Source organism: Salvia hispanica, chromosome 3, assembly GCF_023119035.1.
Source record: "Salvia hispanica cultivar TCC Black 2014 chromosome 3, UniMelb_Shisp_WGS_1.0, whole genome shotgun sequence".
Taxonomy (NCBI): Eukaryota; Viridiplantae; Streptophyta; class Magnoliopsida; order Lamiales; family Lamiaceae; genus Salvia; species Salvia hispanica.
In genome coordinates this window covers 19,779,629-19,796,527 of record NC_062967.1, presented here as the reverse complement: position 1 = coordinate 19,796,527, position 16,899 = coordinate 19,779,629, and the positions used below count along the sequence as shown (strand labels likewise).

The 16,899-nt window shown below is 33.9% G+C and overlaps 2 protein-coding genes across 2 annotated transcripts; both read left to right on the top strand.

The window, feature by feature from the left end:
• Positions 1-2,539: 2,539 nt before the first annotated feature.
• On the top strand, positions 2,540-5,711 carry LOC125215398 (solanesyl diphosphate synthase 2, chloroplastic-like). The gene is made up of 6 exons (XM_048116803.1): positions 2,540-3,041; positions 3,115-3,239; positions 3,933-4,060; positions 4,142-4,245; positions 4,718-4,845; positions 4,922-5,711. Exons 1-6 carry the CDS (start codon positions 2,852-2,854, stop codon positions 5,468-5,470), a joined length of 1,224 nt encoding a protein of 407 aa, XP_047972760.1. The 5' UTR covers positions 2,540-2,851; the 3' UTR covers positions 5,471-5,711.
• An 8,509-nt stretch (positions 5,712-14,220) lies between these two features.
• Positions 14,221-15,881, top strand: LOC125211751 (CASP-like protein 2A1). Its single transcript, XM_048111664.1, has 3 exons — positions 14,221-14,492; positions 14,583-14,700; positions 15,432-15,881. The coding sequence occupies exons 1-3, from the start codon at positions 14,305-14,307 to the stop codon at positions 15,705-15,707; spliced, it is 582 nt and encodes a 193-aa protein (XP_047967621.1). The 5' UTR covers positions 14,221-14,304; the 3' UTR covers positions 15,708-15,881.
• Positions 15,882-16,899: the final 1,018 nt, after the last annotated feature.

Below are 16,899 nucleotides of genomic sequence, written 5' to 3'. Positions count from 1 at the left end.
TATATTGTTTGTTGCTACTCTTACTTTTTAGTTTGTAAGTAGTATATTGAGTGCCTCAACTGTTGTTACTCAATACTATCTTCGTATTTCAAAAAATAGAAACTCTTGAAACGGCTAGGGGTGAGCATTCGGGTTTCAGATCGGTTTTTTGCCAAATCCGAACCAAATCCGAAAAACTGAATTTAGTTTAAAACCCAAACAGAACCGAACCCGAAAAACCAAAAACCGAACTTCAAAAAACGAACAAAACCGAACAAACCGAAATTTCCAAAAAAAACAAAAAACCGAAAAAAATACATATATATATATATATAATAATTTCATTTTATATATACTAATAGAATATAAATATGTATTTAATATAAAATTAATAGATAGTACATATTATATAAAATATATTAAAAGGATATAAATTATATATATGATATAATAATTAAATTAACAGAATAAATATATATAATATTATATTTAAAATATAATTCGGTTTTTCAGTTTTTTATTTTCCGGAACCGAACCGAACCGAAAAACCGAACCGAATTTCAAAATTTTGGTTTGGTTCGGTTCGGATATTCGGTTTTCGGATTTTTTTCTCACTCCTAGAAATGGCACGGATTTTAATGCAAAATTCTAAGAGAGAAGAAGAAGAAAATTTTTTTTAGTAAAGTAAGAGATATGAAGAGAAAAATTGGTAAAGTAAGAGATAGGAAGAGAAAAAAGTAATAAATTGATGTATATGTGTTTAAATTTTTTCTAAAATAGAATGTTTGAAAGTTTTGATTTTTAAGAGACAGACTAAAATAGAAAGAGTTGCTATTTTTAAAATTTGAGATAGTATTTGAGTTTAACTTACAAGAGAATATCTTAATTTACAACAAGTGATTGATTATGCAAAAGTCATTAATTTGATAATATTTATCTTAAGTTTAATTGGCACACTAGTTATCTATTAACATGGAGTATGCGATTAGAAAATAATGAATTTTATTAAATTACTTATAGTTCTTTGATATATCTTCTGCTCACGGCTATTCTTGTTAAACTAACCTATTTGATATATTGTAAGGTTGTAGTAACACTTTTTTCTTTATAATTTTCCGATCTTAAAAGCAATTCCTCACTACTAAATTTACAATTCTAAATTTTATAATTAATATATTTAACACTTTCATAATATTTTTAATTTTTAATTTTTACTTTCTAAAAATTTAAAAGATAAAAGGAGAAAGAAGATTTGGCATAAAGTGATTGGAAACGTATAGTTAAACATTACAAGTACTCAAACTATAATAAAAGCTCAAGGCGAGTGGACACACCAAGAAGAAGAAGAAGAAGAAGAGGGCCACCGCTGCAATAAAGCCAACCGTTGTCGTGCGAGGCACAATCCCAATGATGAATTCCAAGCCAACACGTCCGCCCGCCTATGAGAAATGCTCTACATGCAAAACATGTCACTTGGGACAATCGTTGGATGGAGCAACAACAAGAGAATGCCTTCAACCGTCAAGGCTGGGCGGCTCAAGAGGATTGGCGGACAACGGAGCAACAATTTTGGGAGACTCAAAGGCTTCAAGATGTGCAACAACGTCAACAAATTGCCGAGCTCCAAAGGATAGCCGCCGAAGCACAACAAGAGCGTCAAACCATGAGTGGCGACATCACCTATTTGATTGGTGCCTTCGACGAGCTCAACACTCATTTCCCTTCTCCTCAAGATTGAAGTTGAAGAGTCAAGCTCATGACTATAAATGAGCAGTATTATCTTTTATTTTGTGTTTAGACAATGTTTAACATATGTTTTTGAACAACTTTTCTTCTGTTTTAAGTTTTTTTGTGTTTAGTTTTGTTTTTGTGTTTTATTGGATTTTTGCAGCTACTAGATTAAACCCAGCGACCGCTGGCACTTGCGCAACAGCCCGTTGAGAACACATAGAACGGTTCTGAGCGGTCGCTAGGCCGTTCACAACTGCCCGATGGAACTTCCATCGCAATCTAGCTGCAATTTTAAACTTGTGCTGGAATTTTTGCTCCATAAATAGTACTCTCTCCATTCTAAAAAGGAATATGACTTACTTATCTTGGAACAGAAAGAATATAAAGATGAGATAATCGAAGAGGAAATGGAGAGAGAATTATGGATACTCTAATATTCTTGTGGAATAGAATAGTAAAATGTTGTAAACAATGGTCAATTATCTAATTGATTTTCATTGTTAATCAATTTCTAAAATTAATAAAAAAATAAAAAAAGATATGAAGGCAATTGAAATTTCTGAGAAAAATTTGGGGGTCAACGACAATAATAATCCTGTAATAACCAAGCGGATGAAATCATTACTTGCCATTAACGTGTTAAACCAATAATACATTTGTTTTTCGATTAATTCATAAATTTTGGATTAAATTAAAAGCCCCATACAAAATTATCGCCATGAATTTGGAAGCCAGATAAGATCTACCGCCCTGTTGTCTCGTCCATTGCTTCCTCTATCTCTCACTGTCACACCACTTTTCAAAACACTTTCCAATAAAAGTCTTGAAATTGTGTGAAATTAAACAATCCTGTGTGTTGTATAAAAATAAAAATCCGAAGTCGAATGCTGTATTCATTTGCTCCACTCAATTTTTCCTGCTCATGCCCAACCCAAAATGAATACGTCTCGCAACCAGCAGCCTCTTCTATTCTTTGAGAAACTCCCCAGCTCCACAGCCATCAACATTTCGCATTTTCCCAGCCTCCTTTTTCAATCAAAGATTCAATTTTTGTTTATTCTGCGTCAAATGAGAAATTGCCCGAGTTTCTGAAGTGGGTTATTTAGCTTCTGGGAAAGAAAGGTTGCTGCTTTTGCTAGTAATGATGTCAGTGACATGTAGTAATCTCGATTTTGGTAGAGCAAGATTGGATTTTGCAGCGTGTGGGTGCTCTTCCAGTGTTTCCACGAGAAATTTCGGAAAGGGGCTGCTCAAGAATGTGAATTGGCGCCGCAGATTCTTGGGTTGCCGGCGCGTGTTTTCGACCAAGACTCCGGAAGCTTTTCTCAATGGTAACTTTTGTTTTTGTAGCTTGTGATATTGTTTGACTTGATATGTATAGTTTTTTCTTGGCGTTGTTTATAGGGGTTGCTGCTGGTCCCCCTCCTGCACTGGACTTGGCTGATGAGGAAAAGGGCCTTCCTTCAATGTCGGATATGTTTGAAGTGGTTTCTGAAGATTTACTGCAATTGAATAAGAATCTGCAATCGGTGAGTTTCTTGATTTTAGACGTTTGTTTGATGTTTGTTGCATTTATTTTGAGATGGGATATATTAGTGGAGAGACACCATAGAAGATGTTTTTTCAGAGTATGTTAGGTGGGAAGGATATTATGGAAATGGTGATGATGGTTGGTGACTTATTTTCTTGTGTAAGTTGAGTGATCAAGATCGAATGGAGGTTTTATGGGAGGCTTGGTTAATGTTTGTGGTGCGGCTTGAGTCTTGATAAGGCCCTTTTGGCACTGTAACGTGGATTTCCTTTCGCGGGTAGGGAGGATGAATGATTTTTTGCGTGCAAGAAATCAATAGTATATTCGTCGTTCAAGCTCAAGTTTGTTGTTATAGATGATAGTTTTAACCTATTTGCGTTGTATGAATCTGGCTACAGTGATGTAATGGAAGCGTTGTGTCAAATGAATACAGTTAAATAGCAATGGTGAGGAACTGAATTAGACATTCAAAGTTGATTGCTTAATATTGGAATAAGAAGCATCCATGATCTAAAATGGATAGATCTTGTGGCCACTATAACTAGTTGGATTATGTCAATTGGGAGGATAAGTAGATCAGATAGATGCATTTACTTTTTGTGATGCACCTTTTCGAATTTGATTTGTTGACACTCGTTGGAGAATATCTAGTTCACAATCAAACTAACTTAGTGTTGAATATGAATTTTAGATTGTTGGTTCAGAAAACCCTGTTTTGATGTCTGCTGCTGAGCAAATATTCGAAGCTGGTGGGAAAAGAATGCGGCCAGCTTTAGTTTTTCTAGCCTCACGAGCCACTGCAGAAATTGCTGGTTTGAAGTAAGTCGTTAGGGCGTTCTCTATATCTTCCTTCAGTCGAGACTCAAATTGCTCTGTTTACTTAACATTCTCGTGGTTCAGGGATCTTACCAAAGAACATAGAAGGTTGGCCGAGATCATCGAGATGATCCACACTGCAAGTCTGATTCATGACGATGTAATAGATGAAAGCGATATGAGGAGAGGTTAGCCCTATTAGATTTCTCATATCATCCATTTCTGTGCTCTTTCAGTTTTCGATTTCATCTTCTCTTCAGTTTTTAGTTCTTTTTATTAGAAAAAAAATAGAAAGAAAGGAAAATTGCAAATTCTTTACTCTATACCTTCTCTTCTTGACTTCTACCTTTTAGTAGTTAAATTTTTTCACTTATCTTTGTCATCTGTATTTTTGTTTTAAAACTTTTTTTCCTAACTTGAAGTATGATACATCAGTCATTCCGGTTTGAACGTAAAACAATAGCTTGTAAAAATACACTATTTCTGTGTCCTCTTACCATAGGTTCAATGCTTATTCCTCTGACTTGATTACTCATAACTTGACATATGTTGATTTTTTTAGAACCTGAAGTTGCAATCATGTGGTTTTCCCTTAAACGTATCTTCAAAAGAGAGCAATCGTTGCTGCACTAGATTTTCTTATATACTGATGCACTGCAGGAAAAGAAACCGTCCATCAATTATATGGCACAAGAGTGGCTGTTCTTGCTGGCGATTTCATGTTTGCTCAATCATCGTGGTACCTGGCAAATCTCGAAAATCTTGAAGTTATCAAGCTTATAAGCCAGGTGTGTTAGAACTTCGCCTCGTGACTATTTGCTGATCATAAATGAAGGCAAATTACTGAGTATAATGGTGATGCAGGTTATTAAAGATTTTGCTAGTGGTGAAATAAAGCAGGCATCAAGTTTGTTCGACTGCGACGTTCGCCTTGACGAGTATCTAATCAAGAGCTACTACAAAACAGCCTCCTTGATTGCTGCTAGCACCAAGGGATCCTCGATTTTCAGTGGGGTTGACAGTTCCATCAGCGAGAAGATGTACCAGTATGGTAAGAATTTGGGGCTCTCGTTCCAAGTCGTCGATGACATATTGGATTTCACTCAGTCAGCAGAGCAGCTGGGAAAACCGGCTGGGAGTGACCTGGCAAAGGGAAACCTTACTGCTCCGGTCATATTTGCACTTGAGAAAGAGACGAAGCTCAGAGACATCATTGACTCTGAATTCTGTGAGACGGGCTCTCTTGAGGAGGCCATTGAGATTGTCAAGCACAGCGGGGGGATTGATAGGGCTCGGGAGCTGGCTAGAGAAATGGCTGATCTAGCTGTTGAGAATCTCCACTGCCTGCCCCCGAGTCCCTTTAGGCTATCACTGGAACAGTTGGTGAACTATAATTTGGAACGGATAAAATGAAGACGTGTTGCTCAGGCGCGCAGCAGTGTGTTGTATGCTGGATTCTTGATCATCACAGAATGAAATTGTGCATGAAAGCAGGTCTATGGTGTATATTTATAGGAAATCTTGAACAATATTGGTGTAGCAGTTGTAACATTGTTAAGGTCATTTTCGGACAATGGCCTATAGAAGAAACATACATTTGTTCTTCATCAAATGGGAAGCTAATAATATTATGGAATGATTGTCATTTCAAGCATATTTTTTTTCTGATCAATCTCGCTTTGAAACTAGAACATCATCCTATATTTTAAAATTTTAACTAGGGGTGGGAATACGGGTATCCGTGGATACCCGACCCGAAAAAATCGGGTATCCAAACCCAAAAATCATTAAAATGTCTATCCAAAACCCGCCCTGATATATTTTCGGGTTCTCCAATACCCGCCTCGGGTATCCATATCCGACGTATCGGGTATCCAAATACCTGACTCTTTACATGTGTTAATAATTAATAAAAAAAAATTAAATTTTATATATTAATATAAATATAGAAATATCTAAATTGACTAATATCTTGCGTTTCATTTATTTTGTAGTATAAAACTAAAAAAAAATGGATCACTTTTATTTTAAAGTATAAGATTATATTTAATGCAAAATGGCAAAACCTAATTTAAAATATGCTTTAAATAATAAATTGGATATTCGGGTAATACTCGATACTCATTCGGGTTATCCAATACCCGATTTATCTTATATTTCAATACCAATCCCATAAAATTAGATATTGGGTATCCAAATCCGGCGGATATCAGGTCGGATATGCGTAAATCCAATACCCGATATCCGTATTCTCACCCCTAATAATAACAATCGTCCTATATTAATCAAAATTGAAACTAATACTTACGATTATGACGATAAAACAACATTGGTTTGTATATAATGACATCTTTAAATTAACACTTCAAAAGATAATAAGATATTTTTTTTAAAAAAAAACATCAGCATTTTATTGTTTACATCATGTTTGATTTAATCATATTAGTACTAATTCTAATAATTATGAGATAATTGAAAAAAACATGTGCCCATCAAATCATGATAAATTATTAGAGATAGAGGGAGTAATAGGTAATGGGAGAAATAAAAGAAAGAAAAAAGCAATAAGAAACTTTTTTAAATAAAAATGAGACTAAATTTGATAAATTGACTAATATTAAAAGAAATGAGACTATAGTATAAAAATTAGACGTTTAGGTTATATAGTTATCATTAATTTTAATTACTGAAGAACACAAAAATGACACTATTTTTTCCGAAGGAGTATAAAATTAGGCGTTTAATATCTCTGATTTTAATTATTGAGGGGGAATATAACATTTTTATTTTTATACTCAGTGGTAGTCAAATTAACCTAAAAAACAGCTATAAATAAGAAGGTGGGTTTAGGGTTTTATCTCAATGTATTGCCTTTGAGAGAACAGAGCGCGCCGTCTAACTGTGGCGCTCATGTTCCGTTGCCGGCAGATATCGATTACCGGAGTCCTTTCTCAGATCTCAATTGATTGATGAATTGCTCTGAAAAGGTCTCACATTTCTCCAATTTCTATTTTGATCGGCCGATCCAAAGGGCTCTCTGCCATTTTACAATGCGTGGATGCTCTATTTCACCCGGCCTACATTTATTTTGGGGCATCTTCAGCTTGTGAATTCACACGATTTCGTTTCGTGCTGAAAATCATGGAAACTGCCCTATAATTTTTTAAGCTCTCACTTTTTGTTTTGGTTTTTGACTTTGGTCAACAATTAAACTCAACCAATCAATGAAGCATTTGGATTTGAGTTTGCCAGAAACTGTGCTGTTTCATTCAAACCAAAAAATTGATGGTCTAGAAATTTTGTTCACGCGTTTTCCTGTGTTCAACGTCATATTTAGTTGAGGGATTGCCTTGAGATGAAGGGAGATTTGTTTTGTAAAGAATTTTCAAATATGGAGGTATCATGGCGAAATATTAATTGAAGCAATTGGTATATACCACACGATCATAGGACTCCATCTATCTAAAATAAAATACACGTACTGATAAGTAATGCTATTTTATTGTAATGTTATGTAGTGAGTGTAATCGTTTTAAAATTTTCATATTTAGATTTCCTCTAATTTTGTGGGTTGTACATAATGTTAAAATTAGTTTATTTTTAATATTAAAATTAATTTATTATTTGGGGACCGATGAAGTGGAGTATTATAAGTTCCATAAATAGTCTTAAAATAGTCTTTTTTTTCTCCCTTGTGGTTATCATTTTTGGCAAGTCTTTTTTCGCTAGCTAATTTTGCATTAAAAACTGCATCATCCTAGAGTCTTTATTTTTGTAGGATGAACGGAGTACTTTGTTATCCTTATTTTAGCATTAAAGCTGTAGAAGTGCCATGCCCAATAATTTTAAGATATTTGAATGTTAGTGATAATTTCGTTAAGAATAATTCACAATTGCCATATGTGGATTGGCTAATAATGAGGAGTTTGAATACATATATAATCACTGGCCACATAGGTGTTACAATCTTCAAATCAAATATAATTGATGAAAGAGCCGTTGGTCTTATTTTTCCCCTCTCTTTGTAATGTGAATTTGCCGTTGAGTCAACCCACAAAGAACAAGCTTAATTCATTGCTTTACTAGCCTCATGTCTGGTTTATATCATTACCAACACAAAATTCCAGTTCATGTGGCATATCCCTTTGAATTTATAGAGCAATTCAAATTGGAGACGTTCCACAAGAGCTCTTTATGCTTGTGATGGCAAATCACAAGGGAGCTCTCTATTCAAACGGGAGACACTAGAAGTATACTTTGTTACAATGAGGTGTTAAAAGTTACAGGTTTACTTATGATTAGAACATCGGGCTTCAGCGGGCCTTGCATACATTCATCGGCTCACAAACAAACTTTGTGTATGAAAACATGTGAATTTGCTAATTTTGTAAAACTTGGGAAAATCGCACTATATATAAATTTTTTTTATTAATACTAAAATAGTACAAAAAGTTTTTAAGTTTATATACGAAATATTTATACTAAATGTTTTAATCAACTTAAACTCAAATCACTAACGCAATTTTTATCAGGATGTTTTACCAAAAGTTAACCAAATGGATATATTGGATGTAGATATTATGCAAGCCATGCATTATATATCTTCACATTAAATTCTTAATTAATTAGCACTAATATATTAAACTATTGAAAGCTCCTTCATAAGAAATACTTTCAGCCCATTTTTTAATTACAAGCAGCAAATAAACTTAAAACACAACTACAATCTTTCTCAACCAAACATGAATTCTCACATTTTAAATATTAGTAATGATATTGAAAATATTTTCAAAACCTTAAACTTGTCACAAAATATATTACTGTTGCTCTCTTTTTCCTGCATTTGCTCCAACCGCAGCAGTGCCCCAACCGCAGCAGTGCCTCAAAGCTTGGTTGTAGCATCTGAAGCTGACTAAAACTATAGCCACCACTGTTAAAGCAACCAAGACATGTTTCTAAACTAAATCACAGTCAACAATCAAAACTCATAGAGCAAGTAATCAGCAAATAAAAAGCAACCAAGAAGTAAAATTTAAGCAACTGCATTTGACAAAAGTGTAAAAGATGGAAATTTTGAACAAAAACTCCTAAATTTCAATAGAGGTTCCCGACCCTTTTTTCAAAGCTCACCAAAATTTTTATAAAAAATCAAAGGTAAGTATACCTGTTGTTATTCAGCCATGTTCCAGATTTTTGTTTGAGCGATCAATTGTAGTAATGTATTGTGGAGTGAGTCGAGTGACAGTTCATCTTCATGAGGGTGACTTTATTTTGTTAACTTCTTATGATATGTTGAGACAGAGTTAAAATAACTAACGGATTTAGTGATTGATAAACACGGGTTTTGCTTGTTTTTAAGGCCTAGATTTGGCTCGTCTTAAATGTCAATCATGCAAATTATGTTCTTAAATTGCATATGTTATACATTTTGGTATTTTGACGTATTTGTTGATAACTGATAGAAAAAGAGAAAAAGGTGCAAAAGTGTCAAGGTGCAGCAGCCTCTGTTCGAGCCCATTCTACCAGCGAGTTTGAAGTCCAATCAGTGCTTACTACATATCATTCTCTTTGTCTTCGAAAGAGCTTCACACTGGTACCTTAAACATCTAAATCGGAGTTATGTGGAGAAAGTTATGGTCATTCTACGAATATCGCATAGTGCAGTCAAAAGCTGGCGGAAATTAAGGAAGGAAGAAATTGTTGCCAAATCTTTCCTATTAATTGAAGGGCTCGAATTTATCATCTTTCCATTGGAGGATACTTTTTACCGATTTAATACTTTTTACCAATTTAAAATCATTTTCAAGCCTATATATACCTCATAACCTAATTCATAGTACTCCCTCCGTCCCACAAAAGATGTCACACTTTCCTTTTTAGTTTGTCCCACAAAAGATGTCATATTTTCATTTTCGGAAAAGTTCTGTCTCACATGAATATAAAAATTATATTTTCTCTCTCCATTTAACACACAATAAAACCTCCTAAAATCTCGTGCCGTCCCACAAGTGTGACATCTTTTGTGGGACGGAGGGAGTAATATTTATCTCAGAGCCTCCAATCCTCTCCCTCTCTATTCTTCTTCCATCCCATATTTCACATATTATTCTTCCATCTTCCATTGGAGCGGAGCTCTACAGATCCAAGCAAGAGATGACTGAAGACTGCATAATTTAACCTTGGGTTTTGTTTTGTTTTACTTCATGTCTGGGACTTTAATTGTTGTTTTGTCTATGATTAGTAAACTTCTTTTGTGAAATTTTTGGTAAACATGCTATGATTTTGAGTGATTTATTCAATTGTTTCTCCTTGTTAGCTCTTGTAGTTATTTCAATTTCTCTTGTGCTTATACGTTTGTTTGATTGACCATCTTATAAATGCATGTGGATTCTGCTACAATAATCGGGAGATGGGTAGTTTAATTTGAACGAGGAGAAATTGACGCCTTTGTCAATATAATCGAGAGATTTGAGCCTTTGAATGAAGCAAATTTATCTTATGAGCTTTTAAGAGTTGTTGCCTTAGTTCTAGGAAGGAGACTTCGGTTCTAGGTAGCAATATACAAATTGTATGCTTCGGGTAAAGATATAGTTTTACTTACATTTGTGATAGCTTAGTAACTCTAGAGACCGTGATAGCTTATTTATTTTTATGTTTTATGTTATTTGTTTTATTTATGTCTAGTTTATAAATCCAAACCCAAAAATCATGTGTCTCTAAATAGTATATGACGCTTATTAAATAATAGACAGTTGCAATCTTATTCTCTGTGTTCGATATCCCGGTACTGACCTTTAGCTATACTAGATCTACCCTATATACTTGCAAATATCTTTAGTACTAATAAATAGTGCATCAAGTTTTTGGTGCCGTTGTCGGGGAACAAGGTAGATCTAATATAGCTAAAGGTCAGTATCGGGATATCCCGACAACGACATCAAAAACTTGATACACTAATTATTAGCACTAAAAATACTTGCAAGTATACAAGGTAGATCTAGTATAGCTAAATGTCAGTATTGAGATATCGAACACAGTGAATAAGATTGCAACTGTCTATTATATACTAATCGTTATATACTATCCAGAGACACAAGATTTTTATATTTGGATTTATAAACTAGATAGAAATAAATAAATAAATAAATAACAAAAAAAAACATAAAAACAAATAATACAAAGCAGACTAAGGAATGTAGAGTTTTAGGAACCACAATTAAAAGCTAATATCCAAACGACTTCCTTGAATTACGGTCTCTAGAGTTACTAAGCTATCACAGATGTAAGTAAAACTATATCTTCTCCCGAAGCATACAATTTGTAGATTGCTACTTAGAACCGAAATCTCCTTCCTATAACTAAGGCAACAACTCGTAAAAGCTTCTAAAATAAATTTGTTTTATTCTAAGGCTCAAATATCCCGATTATATTGGCAAAGATGTCAATTTCTCTTCTTTCAAATTAGACTACTCATCTCCCGATTATTGTGGTAAATTCCACATGCATTTATAAGATGGTCAATCAAACAAATATATAAACACAAGAGAAATTGGAATAACTACAAGAGCTAACAAGCAGAAACAATTGAATAAATAACTCAAAATCATAGCATGTTTACCAAAAATTCCACAAAAGAAGTTTACGACAAGTAAAAACAACAATTAAAGTCCTAGACATGAAGTAAAACAAAATAAAATCCAAGGTTAAATTATGCAGTCTTCAGTCATCTCATGCCTGAATCTGCAGAGCCGCTCCAATGGAATATAGAAAAATAATATGTGGATTATGGGATGGAAGAAGTATAGAGAAGGAGAGGATTGAAGGCTCTTAGATGAATATTATGAATTAGGTTATGGGGTATATATAGGCTTGAAAAAGATTTAGAATTGGTAAAAAGTATCCTCCAAGTAATAGGAAAGATGGTAAATTCGAGCCCTTCAATTAATATGAAAGAATTTCTTTCCTTCCTTAATTTCCGCCAGCTTCAATGCGCGACATTCGTAGAATGACCATAACTTTCTTCACAGAACTCCGATTTAGATGTTCAAGGTACCCATGCGAAGCTCTTTCGAAAACGAAGAGAATGGTATGTAGTTAACACTGACTGGACTTCAAAATCTTTGGAAGAATGGGCTCGAACAGAGGCTGCTACACCATGACACTTTTGCACCTTTTTTCTGTCTTTTTTTTAATTATTTATTAACCAACAAAAATGTCAAAATACCAAAATGTATAACATATGCAATTTAATAACATAATTTGCATGATTGTCATTTAAAACGAGCCAAATCTAAGCCTTAAAAACATGAAAAACCCGTGTTTATCAGTGATTTAAGTAAAATGTATAAACTTAAAACATTTATGAAACATTTTTATGAATGGTGTAAACTTAAAACTTTTTGTATCAATTTGAAACATTAATTAAATATTTTGTATGTATGTATGGTGTAATTTCCTCGTAAAACTCGTGATTCCAACTTAATGCTGTGTATTTTCTATTCTTGGCCTATTTTAAACTTTTCTTCTGACAAAAACTCAACAAATTGACCAAACAACCAATTGGTAGCGCTATCGAACTCACGTAACCGCCTTTCATATGTCGAGTTTGCTGCCAACATAGTGTGGGAGTTTTGTGTAGATTTTGATTTGATTATCGTCAATAATGGGGCCTACATAATCAAGTGTATTGTTGATCCGCTCAAGGATACAACATTTTAGTTGTATATTATATCCAATGCTAATTCAACTTGAAAATTAAAAAATTATGGACTAGATTAAGATAATGACTTAATTAAGTATAATTAGACTATGATTTAAATAAACTATAAAAAAATAAACTATAAAAAAATTAGTTGATTTGCTCATGGCTCATCTGTTAGTTATTTTGTATATTCTCTGTTGTGAAGAAATACTCTATCCGTCTTAAAAAAATAGATAAACTTATAACCGACACGAGTTTTAATATCCAATTGTTAAAGTAAGAGAGAAATGAGAAAAAGTAAAAGAGAAAGAGGGGAAAAAGATAGTGGAATAAGTGTTAGTGGATTGTGAGGTCCACATTATAAATAACGTGTATGATTATTAATTATTTGTTGAAAGCATTCTATATTTAGACTTTGTCTATTTTTTGGGATGGTCAAAAATGGTAAATGTAGTCTATCATTTTTATAACAGAGGGAGTATGTTACAAAAAATCTCACACATAAAGTTCTATAAAGATACGCTGGCTTTCTTCTATAGAACTATTATGTCAGGATTTATTCGTGTATTTAATAAGAATACAAGTGGTGAATTCAACTGCATGATCTGATCAATTGGTGAAATCAAAAAACACAACTATGTGATTTCAATATGTTGTATTGAATTGCTCCCCTTACTAGTACTCCAGTTCTCTTCTGTTCCATGTTAATAGAGTCATTTTTCTATTTTAAGAAATTCCAAGTTAATTGAGTCATTATTTTTGGCAAAAGTTATTATCTCTTCATCTCTCTTACTTTATTCATCATCTGTTTAACAAACTATTCTTAAACCCCGTGCCAAAAAGAAATGTCTCTGTTAACAAAGAACGGAGGGAGTAGTATATCAGGAATATTATATACTCCTTCGTCCCAAGGTAGTTGAAGCATTTTTTTAGGATCGAGATTTAAGAAATTGATGTGATAAAGGTAAAAATGGAGAGAGTAAAGTAAGAGAGAAAGTAAGAAAGTGAATATAAAGTATAGCATGAGAGAAGATAGACTTTTTGTCAAAGAAAGAAATGACACAACTACCTTAGAATAATACAAAAGGAAATACGACTCAACTAGCTTGATACGGAAGAAGGAAGAAGTATACATCACTTGGCTCATTTTTAATTATTCTGCAAATTATTGAGGGGCATTCTGGTTATTATATTAAATAGATTTGTGATGGAGCCCGGAGATAACTTGATCATGATTGACACAAAAATTATATTATAAAACTGTCTCATACTATAAATGCAGCAATTAAAACGATACCATCCCTTTATCGATCATTAATCTGTGTCTCCATAAATCGGGAGAGAGACGTGTATGTATGTATATGTAACATATATATTATCCTTTGAAGCATGGGAAAGTGTGGCGTACCATAATTAGCATTTACTTCATCATCACCAAACCATACCTAAGTCCATTAATAAAAGTAGCCTTTCCTCATCTCTCACTCTCTTCACAACTCACAACTAATTACTTTGCTTTGTCTTCACCACATATTTTTCGCAATCCATGGGGAAAACTGAAGTTGCCTCTTCTGCGGCAGAGGACGACGGTGGTAGCCCCACCATGCGCACGGCAGAGACGCTGCTGCGAGTCCTTCCCATGGCCCTCTGTCTCGCGGCTCTCGTCATCATGCTCAAGGACACTCAGACCAACGAATTTGGCACTTTGTCCTATTCCGATCTTGGGGCTTTCAGGTTTACCTAATGTCATTATATGTAAAAATAAAATAAAATAGGGAATTAAAGATTTATGTTTTGGTCTCACTTTTTTTTGTGGGTGCACAGATATTTAGTGCATGCAAGTGGTGTCTGCGCCGGCTATTCGCTTCTGTCGGCCGTTTTTGCGGCGGTGCCGCGACCGTCTACCTTGTCCCGGGCTTGGGCCTTCTTTCTCCTTGACCAGGTTTCTTTAAAATCCGTCTCTAAATTATCAAATTAATGATTTGTTCTGATTTTGCATCCAAATTATTGATTTTTTTTAGTATTGCAACCAAATCAAGATTTCTAACTCTAGTATAATTTGAATATATAATTTACTTCTGTGTCATTATCAAATGTCAATTAAAATGACCTTACATTTTAGGCGAATTACACGAGAATAAATAATTCCATTTATTGAATTATAATTTATATTAAACCACGTTGGTACTAAGATTTTGATTAATTCCCAATTCAGAATAAATCAATAGTTTGGTAATCTATAGGTCAATTTACAGTTGGTATATAAAATAGAATTTGACAAAAAATTAAGAATTTACATATAAATAACCCATCAAAATTTACGTGTAACCAAATCATTTTCAAATTTAACTTAACACAACAACTACTGGGCTATGTCTATTTCAACTCCATCCTTTTTCCCTTATAAATCTCCACCTTGACATTGCCCACACACATCTAATTTTCCTACTTTGCGAAAATATTTTTTTCCATTTTTATTTGACAGTACTTTAATTAAGTGCACTTATGTATCATATCATTATATACACGCAGAAATTAATTAGAGAAAATTTCATCTAAATAACCCTAAACACTTTATAATTGATAAAACACAAATTACTACTCCTATTTTCTTTATCTCAAAAGGAGCATTGCCTCTACTTTTTTGTCACATTAAGCCTATATGATATGCAGTTGCTGACTTACATAATACTAGCGGCCGGAGCCGTATCGACGGAGGTCGTGTATCTAGCGTACAAGGGCGACAAATCGGTAACATGGAGCGAGAGCTGCGGCTCGTACGGTGGCTTCTGCAGGAAGGCAACAGCATCGATCGCGCTCACGTTCATCGTGACTCTTTGCTACGCAGGGCTCTCCCTCCTCTCATCTTACAGGCTCTTCAGCAAGTATGATGCACCAGTTGCCTACTCTACTACCAAAGGAATTGAGGCTGCCACTTGCAACGCCTGATTTTCCTGCTTAATTACACGTTTAATTCTCTAATAAAAGTCATCAACATCATTGTACAACTAATAAATTAATGTAATCATTTCAATTGGGCTTTCAATATTAGTAATAACATGTCTATACTTTGTATCGATACATATGTGGCGTTGATATTCAAGTGTGAATTCGTTTGTGTGATGTGATCATAGGTAAATTATAGTAGTAGCACATGTTAGCACATGCACAAATTAGTTCACATAAACACGCCATCAATCAATGTGGTTACACAGTTAGACTTAAATTATTGAGCATTAATTATATGTTCGTGTAACGGATTTTTTTGTTTATATGATAGCTTTGGAATATAAAATTGATTACTAAACTTTTAATTAGGGGTGACAATTTTTGGCACGACACGATAACACGACACAAACCCGCACGAAATTAATGGGTATGTGTCAAAGCTTATTGGATTTGTATCCTTATCGTGTCGACACGATAACGACACGAAAACTTCGTGTCGTGTTCGTGTTACACGTTAAGAAACAATATTAATATATTATAATATATATATTTTTTATTTAAAAGTTTTAAAATTTAATATTAGAAATAATATTTATATATTATAACATTATTATTATAGTGTCGTTATTGTGTCATGTCATATATGTGTTGTTATCGTATCGTGTTGATCCGAAGTGGTTCGTGTCGGTAATGGGTTCATGTCGTGTTCGTGTCTGAGCTCTGAGGGTAGCAGGTTGTGTTCGTGTTTGGAGTTTTCTTAATGGGTCGTGTTCGTGTTTGTTGTTATCGTGTCGTGTCGTTATCGTGTCGACACGATAACGACACAACACACACGATTTGTCACCCCTACTTTTAATGTGCTCGCTCCACCAATATATAAATAGTTTTGAAACCAAACACTTCTAAAGTAACTTGGGTCTTGGGCAATTATAAATCGATCGAATTGGAGAGATATACTATTACAACATCAATTGATTTCCACTTTTGAAATCCCTCACCTCCATCCAGAAATAGTTATAATCATATTACTAATGTAAATCCTATATCCCTGCAACAGTATATAGCATTCTTATCTACTTAAGAGGTGATCACATATTATCATTTACTGCAACAAAAAGAACGGCTAAGGAAATTTTTTATTGGTGTAATTTATGTCTAAATATATCACCAACGCTTCATAAAGTGTAATTAT

Excerpts from the sequence above, each read along its gene's own strand:
- LOC125215398 (XM_048116803.1), top strand. The coding sequence starts at position 2,852 with ATGATGTCAGTGACATGTAGTAATCTCGATTTTGGTAGAGCAAGATTG. Across the intron at positions 3,042-3,114 it reads TCCGGAAGCTTTTCTCAATG|GGGTTGCTGCTGGTCCCCCT; the intron begins GTAACTTTTGTT and ends CGTTGTTTATAG. Across the intron at positions 3,240-3,932 it reads TGAATAAGAATCTGCAATCG|ATTGTTGGTTCAGAAAACCC; the intron begins GTGAGTTTCTTG and ends TATGAATTTTAG.
- LOC125211751 (XM_048111664.1), top strand. The coding sequence starts at position 14,305 with ATGGGGAAAACTGAAGTTGCCTCTTCTGCGGCAGAGGACGACGGTGGT. Across the intron at positions 14,493-14,582 it reads TCCGATCTTGGGGCTTTCAG|ATATTTAGTGCATGCAAGTG; the intron begins GTTTACCTAATG and ends GTGGGTGCACAG. Across the intron at positions 14,701-15,431 it reads CCTTCTTTCTCCTTGACCAG|TTGCTGACTTACATAATACT; the intron begins GTTTCTTTAAAA and ends TATGATATGCAG.